We start from the raw sequence: 17290 nt of genomic DNA on the forward strand, positions 1-17290 counted from the left end.
TTGATGAGGGCATGTATTTGTTCTCTGCTTTATCCCCAGCACCTGGAACTGTGCCACATGTGGGTGCTCATTAAATACTGACAAAATAAGTTGAATGCAAAACAAAACTAAATTGCTTATGGATGGATATACAGTTGTGAATTCATAGTATTAAAAACTTGCAAGGGGAGTAACAAATTTTGGATAGTGGTTCCCTCTGGAGAGGGAGGGAGGGGAATGGGATTGGGGAGGGATATACAGGGTTCTTTGATTGTTTGTAATGTTCAAAAAAAAAAATCTAAAAGATAACCAAACGTTCACATGTGATAAAGCTGGGTGGTGGGTATCACAGGTGTGTGTTATATTCTTCATTATTTTCTTTATGTTTCTAATATTTTTACAATTTAAAAATTTCTCATCTCAGAAAAGACATGTCAGGTTCTTTGCCACTATGCAAAATGACCTCTGACTAATTTGCTGTTAGAATCTGTGCTGTTTTTCAATATCAGTTCTCATCTGCTGCTGTCAGTGTGCTTGCTCTAGTACCTGACACAAATTTGAATTTGCTTCTTATCTGTTAGAAAAACAGATTATGAAGCCATTTAGAAGTATGTATCTCATAAGTGTTTTGAATAAACATCAGAAAGATCCTCTGGCATGAGCTTAAGTGTGCATTACTTATTAATAATACTAACTTCTATTTTTTGAGTGCTTACCATGTGCCAAACCTTTTGTGAAGCACTTTTAATACACTATATTGTTTAATCCTCACAGTATCCTGATGTGAGACAAATATTGTACCCATTTGTAAGGAATGAAGAAACTGCAACTCAGATAAAGAGATTTGCCTGTGCTCTTATATATAGTAAGTGATAGAACTGGAATTCATACTTAGTTCCATTAGACCACCTCAGTGTACTGTTCAGAAGTACAGGCGTGCGTTTCCCAGTTTGGTTCTAGATAGTCATTTTCCACATACTTAGTGCTGTTTTGTAGTTCATTTCTTAGTTTTGAGGTTTGCTTATCTTGTAAAGTTAAAATACTGATATTTGTAGAGTATTTTCTGTTGCTTCATGTGAAAGTCAGGGGGAAAATATGTAATTTAAATTCTTAAGCCCATTATACAGCCTTCTTTCTCATTCATGAGGACTCTGTATGAGGATTTGAGTCCATATAATAATCAAGGTTCCCTAGTTATGAGGTTGCAAGAGGAAGTGAAGTTATCATAAGACTATTTACTTAGCAACATGGCAGTTAAAAAAATCAGTGCCCATTTAAATATTCTAGGATCTTCTTTTCCTTCCTACTGTCTTTGTTGGTCTTTTTCTGATTGTTACATTTCAGACAATATAATGTGGGTACAGTCCTTATCATGGGGAACATGAAATTTCTGATCTTGTAAAGGATGTACAATTTTGCAAGACCCTGAGAAGTGATATTAATGAACTGGTCAAAATCATTGGCAAATGAGGATATGATAGAGTTAGACCAGTTATCAGTTACAAAAAAGAGAATGACAGAATTGATGACATGATAGAAACTTCAGAGAATTAAGTGAATATCTCATAGGACTAAGGGAAAGGCCTTTGGGAAAATTGATGAAGATCTTGAATATTATACAGAAATGGCCCTCTTTTTATTATAGTACAAAATTCAAAAGTAAGGATGTCATATTCTGCATCATAATTTCATAGGAAATGTTATGTAAAAACCCATACATTTAACTTATTCTCTTTCTAAGAATTTGCATATAATTAAATGCAAAAAGGCTTATTATATGATTTTGGTTTTAAGATACATTTCCCTTGTACAATGAAATGTTGGTACCTGTTTTAAGAAAATTCAATTTCAGTTGCTGTTATCCTCTGAAAATGAAAACCTCAATTTATCCAGAGCTCCTATAGTCATGTATTAGAGTTAAATGGGGTTCTATTATATCCTAGGCTTCCTTGGTGGCTCAGAGGTAAAGAATCTGCCTGTCAGTACAGGGGACGCAGGTTCGATTCCTGAGTCAGAGAGATGCCCTGGAGAGGTATATGGCAACCCATTCCAGTATTCTTGCATGGGAAATCCCATAGATAATGGAGCCTGATGGGCTACAGTCCATGGGGTTGCAAAGAGTCTGACACCACTTGTCACCTGAGCACACATTATGTCCTAGAGCCAGACATCCTGGGGTGTGAAGTCAAGTGGGCCTTACGAAGCCTTATTATGAACAAAGCAAGTGGAGGTGATGGAATTCCAGCTGAGCTATTTAAAATCCTAAAAGATGATGCAGCTAAAACTGCAGCAGTCATTATGCCAGCAAATTTGGAAAACTCAGCAGTGGCCACAGGACTGGAAAAGGTCACTTTTCATTCCAGTCCTTAAAGAAGGGCAATGCCAAAGAATGTTCAAACTACCATACAGTTGCACTCATTTCACATGCTAGCAAGGTTTTGCTCAAAATCTTTCAAGCTAGGCTTCAGCAGTGCATGAACTGAGAACTTCCAGATGTACAAAGTGGGTTTTGAAGAGGCAGAGAAACCAGAGATCAAATTGCCAACATTTGTTGGATCATGGAGAAAACAAGGGAATTCCAGAAAAACATCTACTTTTGCTTCATTGACTATGCTAAAGCCTTTGACTGTGTGGAACAGAACAAACTGGGAAATTCTTACAGAGATAGGAGTACAGACCACCTTACCTGTCTCCTGAGAAACCTGTATGCTGGTCAAGAAGCAACAGTTAGAACTGGACATGGAACTAACTAGTTCAAAATTGGGAAAGGAGTATGACAAGGCTATATATTGTCACCCTGCTTATTTAACTCATATGCAGAAATGCTGGGCTGGATAAATCACAAGCTGGAATCAAGATTGCTGGGAGAAATATCAACAACCTCAGATATGCAGATGATACCACTCTAATGGCAGAAAGTAAAGAGGAACTAAGGAACCTCTTGAGAGTGAAAAAGCTGGCTTAAAACTCAGCATTCAAAAAGCTGTGATCATGGCATCTGGTCCCTTCACTTAATGGCAGATTGATGGGGAAAGAATGGAAACAGTGGCAGATTTTCTTTTCTTCGGCTTCAAAATCACTGTAGATGGTGACTGCAGCCATAAAATTAAGACACTTGCTCCTTAGAAGGAAAGCTGTGACAAACCAAGGCAGTGTAAACAGGGACATAACTTTAGGGTTTTCCAGGTGGTGCAGTGATAACAAATCTGCCTGCCAATGCAGGAGACACAGGAAACATGGGTTCAATCCTTGGGTCGGAAAGATCCCCTGATGAAGAAATGTCAACCTACTCCAGTGATCTTGCCTGAAAAATTCCGTGGACATGGGAGCCTAGTGGGCTACAGTTCATGGGGTTACCAAGAGTTGGACTTGACTGAGCTCATGTGCTTTGCCGACAAAGGTCAATATATCAAAGCTGTGGTTTTTCCAGGAGTCGTGTGGATGTGAGGGAGTTGGTCCATAAAGAAGACTGAGTGCTGAAGAGTTGATAACTTTCGAATTGTGGTGCTGGAGAACTTGAGAATCCTTTGGACTGCATGGAGATCAAACCAGTCAGTCCTTAAGGAAATCAACCCTGAATATTTATTGGAAGGACTGTTGTTGAAACTGAAGCTCCAATACTTTTAGGAGTTCTTATCATCAGTCATCTTCCTTCATTCCTTTCTTACACCTGTAAGACACACAAGTCTTTATTTTTTTCAGCACTGTATAGCAGAAGGAGATCAAACCAGTCAGTCCTGAAGGAAATCCACACTAAATATTCATTGGAAGGACTGATGCTGAAGCTGAAGCTCCAATACTTTGGCCACCTGACGCAAAGAGCCGACTCACTGGAAAAGACCCTGATGCTGGGAAAGACTGAAGGCAAAGGCAAGAGAAGGGGACAACAGAGGATGAGATGGTTGGATGGCATCGCTGATTAAGTGGACATGAGTTTGAGCCAACTCCAGCAGATTGTGAAGGACAGGGAAGCCTGGCGTGCTGCAGTCTATAGGTCTATAGAGTTGCAAAGAGTTGGACATGACTGAATAACTGAACATGTATTTTGAGGCAAAAAATGAGAAAACTAAAGTCGAAGTATTGAATTTTTCATTAAACTTACTCAGTTCAAAATTACTAACTTTTTTCCAAGATTATATTTTCTGCAGTATTAAAATATCCTTTTATGCAACAATGGTAATTTTTTTCAGTGACCTTATTGACAAAATTTTTAAACTGATCCCTCACTTTATTTTATTTTTTATGAATATACTTTTGGAACCTGGTCAGCTCAGAGATTCTTCTGAAAGTCTTAACCAATCATGTTACTTTCTTGCTTAAAACCCTTCAGGGTGGACTGGTATGGTCTACAGCAATATAATCCCACTGGGGTTTTAAATCCATATGTACATTATGTTCTTTCTATACTAAATAAAATATCTTAGGTTTTTTTCCCTAAATTTTTCAAATGTATGAAGATGCTTTTATGATGATAATCAGTTTAAAAAGTTTGACTTTTCATTAGCCTTTGTCATTTTGTATTTTTTAAAATCATATAATTCCTGTCAAGTGTGAAAGCCTTTGAAATACTATTAAAAGCCTCATCAGTAAATTTAAAACTATAAGGGGAAAAATGGATTTGACAATATAATTAAAATTTTCATATAGTAAAAACTATAAATCACATTTAAAGATAGAAACATATGTAAAACATTCAGCATGCTGTATTTGAAAAACTGAAGTATATTATCCTTATTACAAACAGATTTTATAACTCATTTTGCAAGAGGGAAATCAGTAAGGAATATGGAATAGCAATTCCCAGAAGAAATATAATATTCCAATTAATATGAAAAAAGTTTAACTTTACCAAGAATAAATATTTCCGCTTAAAACAAGATGATATTTTTTTCCTTGCACTTAATAGAATTAATATATAAATAACTTGTTTGGGAAGGGTTTGGAGAAACAGACACTATTCTAACTGCTCGTGGAACTGGCTATTATTAGTATGTTCTTTTGAGGACAATTTGGCTATTTATATTCAAAAGCCTTACATTTAAAAAGTCCCTTTTTACTTAGCAATACATTTTCCTGCAAATGTATTTAGAAAAATAACTAGGAATGTGGTTAATGTTTGACTGTTAGGATGTTTATCATAGTGTTTTGAATAGTAAATTGGCAGCAATCTAAATATCCAGCAATTTGCAAGTTAGTTTAAAAAAGAGAAAAGATTATGATTCATTCATAGTGAATGCTATTCAGCCATTAAAAATTATTTTGTCAATAAATAATGACATGTAAAATATTTATAAAATAATATTAAGCATGGGATATGGTGAATTAAGCTAAATATCAATTTCAGTGGTTATTTTTGGTAGTGGATTTTTTCCATTTAAAAAATACTTTCAATGGATATGTATTTATAATTAAGAAATAGTTATTGGGAATCACTATAGAATGATTCCATGATTTATGCTCTACTTGTCTCTAGTTTTCCACACACAGCACATCTAACTGCTGTTGCCTCAGAGTACAACATCCCTGTGCATATCTTTGTACCTTTGCTTACCCCTTGCCCTTAGGGAGTTGCTGCTCATTTTTTAAAAAAACAAGTTCAAATGACACTACCATGAAACATTTACTAACTGTCCTCTTTTCTTTGCTTACTCAACATATTTATTTTGTATAGCTATATATTTATAATACCTTCTCCACTAGGCAGTGAAGTGCTCATTCATTTAATAAATATTTGTGAATTTGTGAGTAGGACTGTGTGTGTTGGGTACTACAAGATCTAACCATGAGTTATGCACACAGGTTTTGCCTGCCTTCAAGGAGTTTATAGCCTTTTAAAGTTATTCCCTTACACTGTAACATTAAGTATTGTGATAGAAGTATAGAGTGCTTTGGGAAATTAGACGATCAGTAAATCTGGCCCAGACTGGATATAGAGAGAGGTCTTCCTAGAAGGGCTAATTGTTGAGTATTAAAAAGGAAATAAGTGTTATCCAGGTCAAGAAATCGGGAGAATGTGGTTTCAGGTAGCAGAAACAGCCTGTACAAAAGCCTGGAATTTTTTAAATTGTTGTTTCAGGAAGGCCATTATGGTGCTTGTGGATATTGATTTCTGATAGAAAATAATTCTATATAATTTTATCTTGGAGGAATTCTTTTCTTTGAGAGATAAGGTAGTTACATACAATAGTATATGTTAGAGAAAGCATCCTAATATTGAATTAAGCAGAAATTAAAATGTGATAGGTTATAATTTTTAAATATTTGTAAATATATTCCCACTGATTGAGAAATTAATGTAAAATAATTAAAATCTGAATTACAGAGTATTTTAATTGTGTTTTTGTTTTTACTGAAGTATAATTGATTTACAGTATTGTTTTCTGGGGTGCAGCAAATGATTCAGTTATATATATTCTTTTCATGTTCTCCATAATGGTTTATTACAACATATTTAATATAGTTCCCTGTGCTATACAGTAGGATCTTGTTGTTTATCTGTGTTATAAATAATAGTTTGTATCTGCTAATCCCAAACTCCTAATTTATCCACCCCACTTTCCCCTTTTGTAACCATAAGTTTGTTTTCTTGGGCTGTGAGTCTGTTTCTGTTTTGTGAATAAGTTTATTTGTATATCATCTTTTAGATTCCCCATATGAGTGATATCATCTGTTATCTTCATTTAGTATGATAATCTCTAAGTCCATCCATGTTTGCAAATGGTGTTATTTCATTCTTTTTTATGGCTGAGTAGTATTCCTCTATATATGTATGTATTATCACATCCTCTTTATTCATTCATCTGTCCATGGACATCTAGGTTGCTTCTGTGTCTTGGCTATTGTAATAATGCTGCTATGAACATTGGGGTACATATAATTTTTTGAATTAGATTTTTTCTGCTATATGCCCAGGAATGGGATTGCTGGATCATATGACAATTCTGTTTTTAGTTTTTTAAGGAACCTCCATACTGTTTTCCATAGTGCTTATACCAGTTTACATTCCCACCAAGAATGTAGACAGATTCCCTTTTCTTTACATACTCTCCAGCGTTAATTATTTGTACACTTTTTAATGATGGCCATTCTGACTGGTGTAAGGGGATACCACATTGTAGTTTTGAATTGCATTTCTCTGTTAATTAGCATTGTTGAACATCTTTTCATGTGCCTATTGGCTATCTAGATGTTTTCTTTGGAGAAATGTCTGTATAGGTCTTCTGCCCATTTTTTTATTGGGTTTTTTATTATTAAGTGGTACAAGCTTTTGTAAATTTTGGAAATTAAGCCCTTGGAGGTCACATTTGCAAGTACTTTCTCCCAGTCCGTAGGTTGTCTTTTTGTTTGGTTTATGGTTTTCTTTGCTATGCAAAAGCTTATAAGTTTGCATAAGTGCCATTTATCTATTTTGTCTTTCATTTCTTTTGCCTTGGAAAACTGTTAATTATTTTGTAATCTTGACTGATCCTAGTAAAATGTCGCTAAGTGAGATTATTTGGGGAATGCATTTGAAATAATGGGCTTCCCTGATGGCTCAGATGGTAAAGAATCTGCTTGCAGTGCAGGAGACCTGGGTTTGATCCCTGGGTTGGGAAGATACCCTGGAGAAGGGAATGGCTACCCACTCCAGTTTAATAGATTAAAAATGATGGCATGTTTTCCCTCTTTTTTGGTGAACGAAAGATTTTAAAAATTCTGTAGTGCTTTACAATTTTAATGGCTTCCCTGGTGGCTCAGCTGGTAAAGAATCCGCCTGCAATGTGGGAGACCTGGGTTCGGTCCCTGAGTTGGGAAGATCCCTGGAGAAGGGAACAGGTACCCACTCTAGTATTCTGGCCTGGAGAATCCCATGGCCTGTATAGTCCATGGGGTCACAAAGAGTCAGATTCGACTGAGCAACTTTCACTTTTACTTTACAATTTTAAAAAGTTTCACATAGATGATTTCATATAATCCCGTAATAAACCCTCCCCTTTCCCCTTCCTATCCCTCTTCTGCCCCTCCTTGCTTCCTTCTTCGCAGTGCTGGTAGCCACTAGTTTATTTTCTGTATCTGTTCATCTGCTTCTTTTTTTTTTTATTTACTAATTTGTTGTATTTTTTAGATTCCACTTACAAATGATATCATATAGTATTTGTCTTTCTCTGTCTGACTTATTTCCCTTAGCATAATGCCCTCCAAGTCCATCCATTTTGCTGTAGGCAAAATTTCATTCCTTTTTATGTCTGAGTAGTATTCCATATATATATACACCACATCTTTATCCATTCATCTGTTGATAGACACATGGGTTATTTTCATATCACAGCAGTTGTAAATAATGCTGCTGTACACATTGGAGTGCATATATATTTTTGAATTTTATTTTCAGATATATATCCAGGAGTAGAATTTCTGGGTCACATGGGTCTAATTTAGTTTTTTGAGAAACCTCTGTTTTCCACAGTGCCTGTATCCATACATTCCCATGAGCAGTGTATGAGGGTTCCTTTTTCTCCACATATATACCAACATTTGATATCTCTGTTCTTTTTGATGAGAGCCATTCTGACAAGTATGAGATGATACCTCATGGTGATTTTTAAATTTATGTTTCTCTGATTATTATTGATATTGAGCATCTTTTCATGTGCCTGTTGGCCATCTGCATTTCAACTTTGGAAAAATGTCTGTTTCCTCTGCCCATATTTTAACTGGGTTGTTTGTTTTTTTATGTTGAGTTGTGTAGGCTGTTTATATATTTTGGATATTAACCCTTTAACAGTCATATCATTTGCAGTAACTTCTCCCATTCAGTAGGTTGTCTTTTCAAACTATTTTGTCAGTAATTTCCTTTACTGTACAAAAGTCTTTAAGTTAAAAAATTTTTTTTATTAATTTATTAATGTGGTTCACAAATTATACATAGCCATAAAATTATTTTGAAATATATATAATCACTAAGGAACAACATCTTCCAACCCTAAGTCCTTTTTTTCATTTAAAAAACAATTTTTATTTTATATTAGACTATAGTTGATTTACAATATTGTATTAGTTTCAGGTGTACAGCAGAGTAGTTTAGGTTTTTATATATACATAGTTAAGTGTATGTATGTATATGTGTATATATATGTATGTGTGTGTGTATATGTATGTATGTATATATAGGTCCTTGTTGATCATCTGTTTTATATGTAGAAGTGTGTATATGTTAATCCCAAACTCCTACCCTCTTTCCCCTTTGGTAACCATAAGCTTGTTTTCTAAGGCTATGAGTCTATTTCTGTTTTGTAAATAAGTTCCTTTATATCATTTTTCCAAAATTCCACACATATAAGTGACATTATATGGTATTTGTCTTTTTCTGACTGATTTATTTCACTTAGTTTGATAATCTATTGGGCTTCTCAGGTGGCACAGTGGTAAAGAATCTGCCTGCCATTGCGGGAGACACAAGATACACAGGTTCAATCCTTGGGTCAGGAAGATCCCCTGGAGTAGGAAATGGCAACCCACTCCAGTATTCTTGCCTAGAAAATTCCATGTATAGAGGAGCCTGGTGGGCTACAATCCATGGGATTGCAAAGAGTTGGATACAACTGAGCACACATGCACGATACTGTCTAGGACCATTCATGTTGCTCCAAGTGGTATTATTTCATTCTTTTTTTTTCTATTTGTGTTTCTTAATATTTGTATTATTTCTATGCATATATTTTTAATACTGAATTCTAGAGTATTTCATTGTTTTTTATAGCTGAGTAAGATTCCATTGTATATATGTACCACGTCTTTTTTTTAAATTTGAAGTATAATTGATTTATACAATGTTGTACTAATTTCTGCTGTATAGGTGACTCAGTTATATACATATATACATTCTTTTTTTAATGTTCTTTTCCATTATGTTTTATCCCACCAGATTAGATATAGTTCCTTGTGATATACAAGGTATACAGGTAGGACCTTGTTGTTTATCCATTCTAAATATATTAGTTTGCATCCACTAACCCCAAACTCCCAGTCCATCGTTCTTCTGCCCAACACCCCCACCCCTTGGCAATCACTCTGTGTCTGTGAGTCTGTTTCTATTCTGTAGATAGGTTCATTTGTGCCATATTTTAGATTCCACATGTAAGTGATATCATGTGTTATTTCTCTTTTTGACACTTCACTTAGTGAAATAACGTCTGGTTGCATTCATGGTGCCTGCTGATGGCATCATTTCTTTTCTTTTTATGGCTGAGTAGTATTCCATTATATTAGATTGGCCAAATGAACTTTTTGGCCAACCCTGTATATATATATCTTCTTTATCCATTCATCAGTCACTGGACATTTAGGTTGCTTCCATGTCTTAGCTGTTGTAAATAGTGCTACAGTGAACATTGGGGTGCATGTCCCAAATATTTTCAAAATATGGTTTTTTCCTAGATATATGCCTAGGGGTGGGACTGCTGGATCATATAGCAGTTATGTTTTTAGACTTTTAAGGAACCTCCATAATGTACCCCATAGTGACTGTACCAGTTTACATTCACAGCAATAGTGTAGGAGGGTTCCCTTTTTCCCACACCCACTCTAGCATTTATTGTTTGTAGACTTTTTGTTGATGGCCATTCTGATTGGTACCTCATTGTAGCTTTGATTTGCATTTCTCTAATAATTAGCAGTGTCCAGCATGTCACACAGAGTTGGACACAACTGAAGTAACTTAGCAGCAGCAGCAGCATGTTTTTCAAAATATTAGCATCTTTTCTTGTGCTTTCTGGCCATTGGTATGCCCTCTTTGGAGAAATGTCTAGATTTTCTGCTCATTTTTTTGATTGGGTTGTTGTTTTGATTTTGAGCTGTGTGAGCTCTTCGTATATTTTGGGGATTAATCCCTTGTTGGTCAAATCGTTGGCAAATATTTTCTCTCATTTTGTGGGTTGTCTTTTCATTTGGTTTATGGTCGCCTTTGTTGTGCAAAAGCTTTTAAGTTTACTTAGATCTTATTTATTTTTGTTTCCTTTGCTTTAGGAGACAGATCAGAAAAAAAAAAAATGCTGTGTTTTATTTCAAACAGTGTTCTTCTGCCTTATGTTTTCCTCTAGGAGTTGTATAGTATCTGGTCTTAGATTTAGGTCATTAATCCATTTTGAATTTATTTTTGTATATGGTGTTAGAGAATGTTCAAATTTCATTCTCTTACATGTCTAGTTTTCCAGCACTACTTATTGAAGAAACTGTCTTTCCTCCGTTGTATATTCTTGCCTCTTGCTCATAGATTAATTGACCATAGGTATGTGGGTTTATTTCTGGGCTCTCCATCCTGTTCCATTGATCTGTGTGTGTTTTTGTGCCAGTACTATAGTGCTTTGATTATTGTAGCTTGGTAGTATAGTCTGAGGGCTGCCTTGGTGGCTCAGATGGTGAAGAATCTGCCTGCAATGCAGGCGACCTAAGTTCAATCCCTGGGTTGGGAAGATCCCCTGGAGGAGGGCATAGCAACCCACTGGTATTCTTGCATTGAGAATCCCCATGGACAGAGGAGCCTGGCAAGCTACAGTCCATGAGGTCGCAAAGAGTCAGACACGAGGAGTGACTAAGCACAGCACAGTATAGTCAGAAAGCATGAATCTTCCACCTCTGTTCTTTGCTATTTGGAGTCTTTGTGTTTCCATACAAATTTTAAAATTATTTGTTCTACTTCTGTGAAAAATGCCATTGGTATCTTGATAGGGATTGCATTGAATCTGTAGACTGCCTTGGACAGTATGGTCATTTTAACAATAATAGTAGGTCTTCTATTCCAAGGACACATATCTTTCTGTGTCGTCTTCTCATCTTCAGTTTCTTGCATCAGTGTATTATAGTTTTCTAAGTATAGGTCTTTTATCTCCTTAGGTAGGTTTATTCCTACGTATTTTATGCTCTTTGACATGATGGTAAATGGAATTGTTTCCTTAATTTCTCTTTCTGATAGTTCATTGTTAGCATATAGAACTGCAACAGATTTCTGTATATTTTGTATCCTGCAACTTGACCAAATTTGTTGATGTGCTCTAATAGTTTTCTGTGGTATCTTTAGGATTTTCTGTTATGTAGTATCATGTCATCTGCAAGCAGTGAGTTTTACTTTTTCCTTTCTTATTTGGAGTCCTTTTATTTCTTTTTCATCTCTAATTGCCGTGGATAGGACTTCAGAATGGACATCCTTGTTTTGTTTCTGATCTTAACGCATTATTGACTGGGGGATTTTTGCAGAAACTAATGCCTGTGGCTGGCAGTTTGTTATGTAAATGAATATTGAAATGTCTCTGATAAATAATTTTGGGATAACAAAAGACATATTGATACGTCTCTGATCGATAATGTGGTAAAAGGAAATGCCCTCAGCTTTTCACCATTGAGTATGATGTTGTGGCTTTGTCATATATTGCCTTATATTAAGCCAGATTCCCTCTATACCTGCTTTCTGGAGAGTTTTTAATCATAAATGGATGCTGAACTTTATCAAAAGATTTGTTTGCATATGTTGAGATGATCGTATGGTGTTTATTCTTCAATTTCTTAAGGTGATTTATCACACTCATTGATTTGTGGATATTGAAAAATCTTTGTATCCCTGGGATAAAATCTGACTTGATCATGTTGTATGATCCTCTTCATATTGTTGGATTTAGTTTGCTAATATTTTGTTGAGGATTTTTGCATCTGTGTTTATCAGTGATACTGGCCTGTAATTACTATGTGCATGTGATATCTTTGACTGGTTTTGGTATCAGGAACTCATAGAATGAGTTTGAGAGTGTTCCTTCCTCTGCAATTTTTTAGAATAGTTTGAGAAGGATAGATTTTAACTCTTCCCTAAATGTTTGGTAGAATTCACCTGTGAAGCCATTTGGTCCTGGACTTTGGTTTGTGGGGAGTTTTTATTTTTATTTTTAAATTTTAAAATATTTATTAATTTATTTACTTGGCTGTGCCATGTGGCTTTCAGGATCTTAGTTCCCCATCCAGGGATGGAACCTGGCCCTCAGCAGTGAGAGCAGAGTTCTAACTACTGGGTCATTAGGGAATTCCCTGTGAGGACTTTTTAAATTACTGATTGAATTTTATTACTGATAATTGATCTGTTCGTATTTTCTATTTCTTCCTGGTTTAATCTTGGTTCAAGACTGTACCTTTTTAAGAATTTTTCCATTTCTTCTTCATTGTCCTAGAAGTGAGTTATTTGGGGAATGCCTTTGAATTAATTGGGCTTTCCTGGTGGCTCAATTGGTAAAGAATCTGCCTGCAATGCAGGAGACCCAGATTAGATCCCTGGGTCAGGAAGATCCCCTGGAGAAGGGAATGACAACTCTCTCCAGTATTCTTGCCTGGAGAATTTCATGGACAGAGGACCCTGTGGGCTATAGTCCATGGGGTCACAAAGAGTAGGACACAACTGAGTGACTAAACACTTTCATTTTCACTTTGAATTGATTTTGTATATATGTAAATATATTTTAAAGAGAAATGTACACTAAATAGAAAGCGATGTTATTTGTAGCAAAGTAAATATTTGTCATAATTTTGAACACTTTATGCTTAACATGTTTCACCTGCAATTAAGTATTCAAAATCTCCTTTGTCTCCTATTGTCTCTTACCATGTGTGTTTCCTATATAGATTCTAAAATTCATTTTCTCTAGCATTGTTCTCTAAACACCCACCTCTATTCCTGATTTTCAATAAAATAATTTAACACAAGTAGATAAAATTACAACATGGTCCTCATTAACTCCTTGTATCCTCTGGTTATGTAAAGTATACTTACTACTGTTATATATTAGAATCACTGGGTTTGTACAGTAAGTTTGTAGTCCTTTTTTGGTTTGTTTTCTTGATTAGGTAACAGCAGTTTTCTTTAATAAGAGATTAAATAAACCAGTTTTTCTTTTCTGCTTTGTAGATTTCTTGATAACCGGCTGTTTGCCACCTGTTCTGATGACACTACAATAGCCCTATGGGATCTGAGAAAACTGAACACGAAAGTATGCACTTTACATGGTCACACTAGCTGGGTGAAGAACATCGAATATGATACTAATACAAGACTCTTAGTAACGTCAGGATTTGATGGAAATGTCATTATTTGGGACACCAACAGGTTTGTGAACAGGAGACTATGTTAGGATTATGAACAACAAAAAAATGGTTTTAAAATGGTAAAAAAAAAACACTCGGTGTTCTGTCTTAGCTCTCATGTTTCTTTAGAAGAAAGAAACTGGCTTTGGGAAAAACAATCAGAAAGTGATTCTGTCTTTAGTTCCTTGCACTTAGTCATATATCATGACTAAAAAACTTGGAGAAAATTATATAGAAAAAAGACCAAGTACTTGGTACTTGAGACCAAGTACCAGATACTTAACCAAGACCAAGTTAATGATGAAAACTGGTTTATAAGATGAGTTTCCTGAATTTAAGGAAGAATATTTTGTTATTTCCTTTGTGGAACTGAAATGTTTTCCTTTGATCCTTCAATTCTAAATCTATTTTGTAAATTTTGAAGTTTGTTTTCATGCATTAAAAGAGTAGTTTCTCAGTTAGAGTGGTACTGATGTTAGGGGAATGTTGAGACATAATGTGTGGTGCAGTTTTAGTTGTCACTACAGGAGAAGAGAAGAGGATTTCCACTCACATTTAGTCAGCAGAGATCAGAGTTTGTAAACATCCTGCGGTGCATGGGGTAGTTTTCACAGTGGGCCAGTCATCCCATCTAAGTTGTCACTAAAACACTTCAATAGAATATCTCCTGATAGAGAACTGAAAGAGTTGAAGTTTCGGAAATAATTATAAGTTTCTGAAATATTCTTTTTAGCGCTCAAATGTAAAACTAGGGGAATATTCTTAAAGATTTTTAGTTATGCATAGTGCTTGAGCCAAGCATAGAGCTACTGATTATCTTTAAGACAAGCATCCTGTTTAAACTTAGAACTAATTATTTTTTAATTTAGAAGATTTTAATGTTATTAATAACCTTGACTTAGTTGGCAGATGTAGAATTCTGCTGCCAAATAGTGAATACATCCTCTGAAGCAGAGTTTGAACATGTACAAAAATTGAGTGTGTTCTGGACTACAAAGTACGTCTCAACCAGTAACAAAGAATTGTTATCACACAAATCTTTTCTCTGATATCAGTATAGTTTAAATAACTACAGGTAAATTAAAATTCCAAGGTTTGGAGACTTATAAACTTACGTCCTAAATAATTGATGGGTCAAAGAAAAAAATCATAGTGAAGTTAAAAGATAGACTAAAAATTAATGAACTAAGCATCTTACTCAAAAAACTTGAAAAAGATAATAAATCTGATGAAAGATATATAGAAATGATTAAGATAAAAGCAGAAATTAATGAAACAGAAAATGAAAGTACAATAAAGATTTTTTTAAAAGCTTGTTCTTCTCTGGTAAGATACATTAAGGAAAAAAGAGAGATGACACAATCTTAACAATGAGAGACGATAAAAAATACAATATAAAGTAAAATAATAAGGTCACTTTTATGCCAATATACTTGAAAACTTTGATGAAACTGACAGATTACCCCAAAAAATACACCTTTGCAAAAGTGATCAAGAAAGGAATAGAAAAAAATAGACATTACCAGGACAGATATTTAACCATTATGCACTGGTTCAGCTGAAAAGGTTGTTAAAAGATTGAATTTCTTCCAAACTAACTAATAGATAGTTACTGTCATGAATCATCCTCAGGTGTCATATCCTAGCACCTCTGGGTACCCACTAACCTCTCTGGAGATACCTCTCTCAAGATCTCTCTTTATGATCCAGTAGCCGAAGTCACTCTTAAATAGTAAACTAATTGCAGGATCCAGTTCCAGCACTGAAGCTCTGAAACTCAGGATCCAATTCCAGCATCAACTCTGACTAGTTTTCATGTAGGGCTGGTTATTTAAATATTCTGAACATCACCTCTGCTTTAACCATTAGAGAAATGAAAGAAAAAAAAGTCAATTAAAACATAGCTACTAATTAAACAGCAGCATGTCAGTTTTACAGGTGACTTCTACCAAATATTACAAGAAACAGAACATTCCAATTTTATTAAACTGTCCAGATTGCAGAAAAATGGAATTCTCCTTACCTTAGGTATGAAGCTGGTATGACCTTGATACTTGAATTCAAAATGAAAGTTCAGTCTGTAATATGAATGTAGATGTGAATATTCTAAAAAAAAAAAAATGATTCTGTAAGAAATTAATCAAAATAATCATGACCACTTTGGGTTTATTCTAGAAATGAAAAGATGATTTATCAGTAGAAATTCTGTTAGTATAATTTATCCCATTAACAGATTAAACAGATAAATCCTTATGACTGTTATCAGCTGAAGAATAAAATTCAACAGTCATTCATAATTAAAAGGGACATCATTACCAACCTTACAGAAATTAAAAGGATTAAAAAGGAATACGTGCTTACTCAGTTGTATCCTACTCTTTGTGACCCTTTGGATTGTAGCCCACCAGGCTCTTCTGTCCATGGGATTTTCCCAGCAAGAATACTAGAGTGCATTGCCATTTCCTCCTCCAGGGGATCTTCCCAACCCAGGGACTGAACCCATTACTCCTGTGTGTCCTGCACTGTAGGCGGATTCTTCACCCACTTAGCCATCAGGGAAGCCCCACAAAAGAACACAATGAACAACTTTATGGCAACAAATTGGACAACTTCGATAAACAAATACCTGCAGAATCACAAATGATTTAACTCAAGAGCAAACAGAAAATCTCTAGACCTGTTGACCTATATAGCAAGTAAAGAAATTGTATTGGCAATTTAAAAATCTTCCCACAATGAAAAGCCCAGACTTGTAAGACTTCACTCATGAAGTTTGGTAAATTTTACCAGACATTTACAGAATAAATAATATCAATCTTTCACAAAGTCTTACAGAAAATAGAGAGGAAGGGAGAGCACTTACCAACTCATTTTATGAGGCTGGTATTACTCTGATACAAACCCAGACAAACATCATAAGAATAGACAACTACAGACCAATATCCTTCTCCTGATAGTTTGATAAAAATTCTCAATAAAATATTAGCAAATCTAACCTAGCAACATATGTAAGGGATTATATGTCACAACCAGTGGAATTTATTCCAGGATATAGATAGGGTTGGTTAAACATCTAAAAATCAATTTGTGTAATATATTAATAAAGGTCAAAGTCCATATATATGATCATCCAAAGGCAGAAAAAACACAAGACAAAATCCAATACCCATCTGTGATAAAACTAGGAATAAGAAGGAACTTTTTCAACTTGATA

At 35.0% G+C, this 17290-nt stretch overlaps 1 protein-coding gene across 1 annotated transcript in view; it reads left to right on the forward strand.

Moving 5' to 3' along the window:
• Positions 1 to 17290, forward strand: part of DCAF10 (DDB1 and CUL4 associated factor 10) — a 55366-nt gene that overhangs the window by 20843 nt on the left and 17233 nt on the right. Inside the window, exon 3 of the mRNA XM_006063477.4 lies at positions 13901 to 14098. Coding sequence (XP_006063539.2) covers positions 13901 to 14098 — 198 coding nt within the window. The remainder of the gene's footprint in view (positions 1 to 13900; positions 14099 to 17290) is intronic.

Source organism: Bubalus bubalis, chromosome 3 (genome assembly GCF_019923935.1).
Source record: "Bubalus bubalis isolate 160015118507 breed Murrah chromosome 3, NDDB_SH_1, whole genome shotgun sequence".
Taxonomy (NCBI): Eukaryota; Metazoa; Chordata; class Mammalia; order Artiodactyla; family Bovidae; genus Bubalus; species Bubalus bubalis.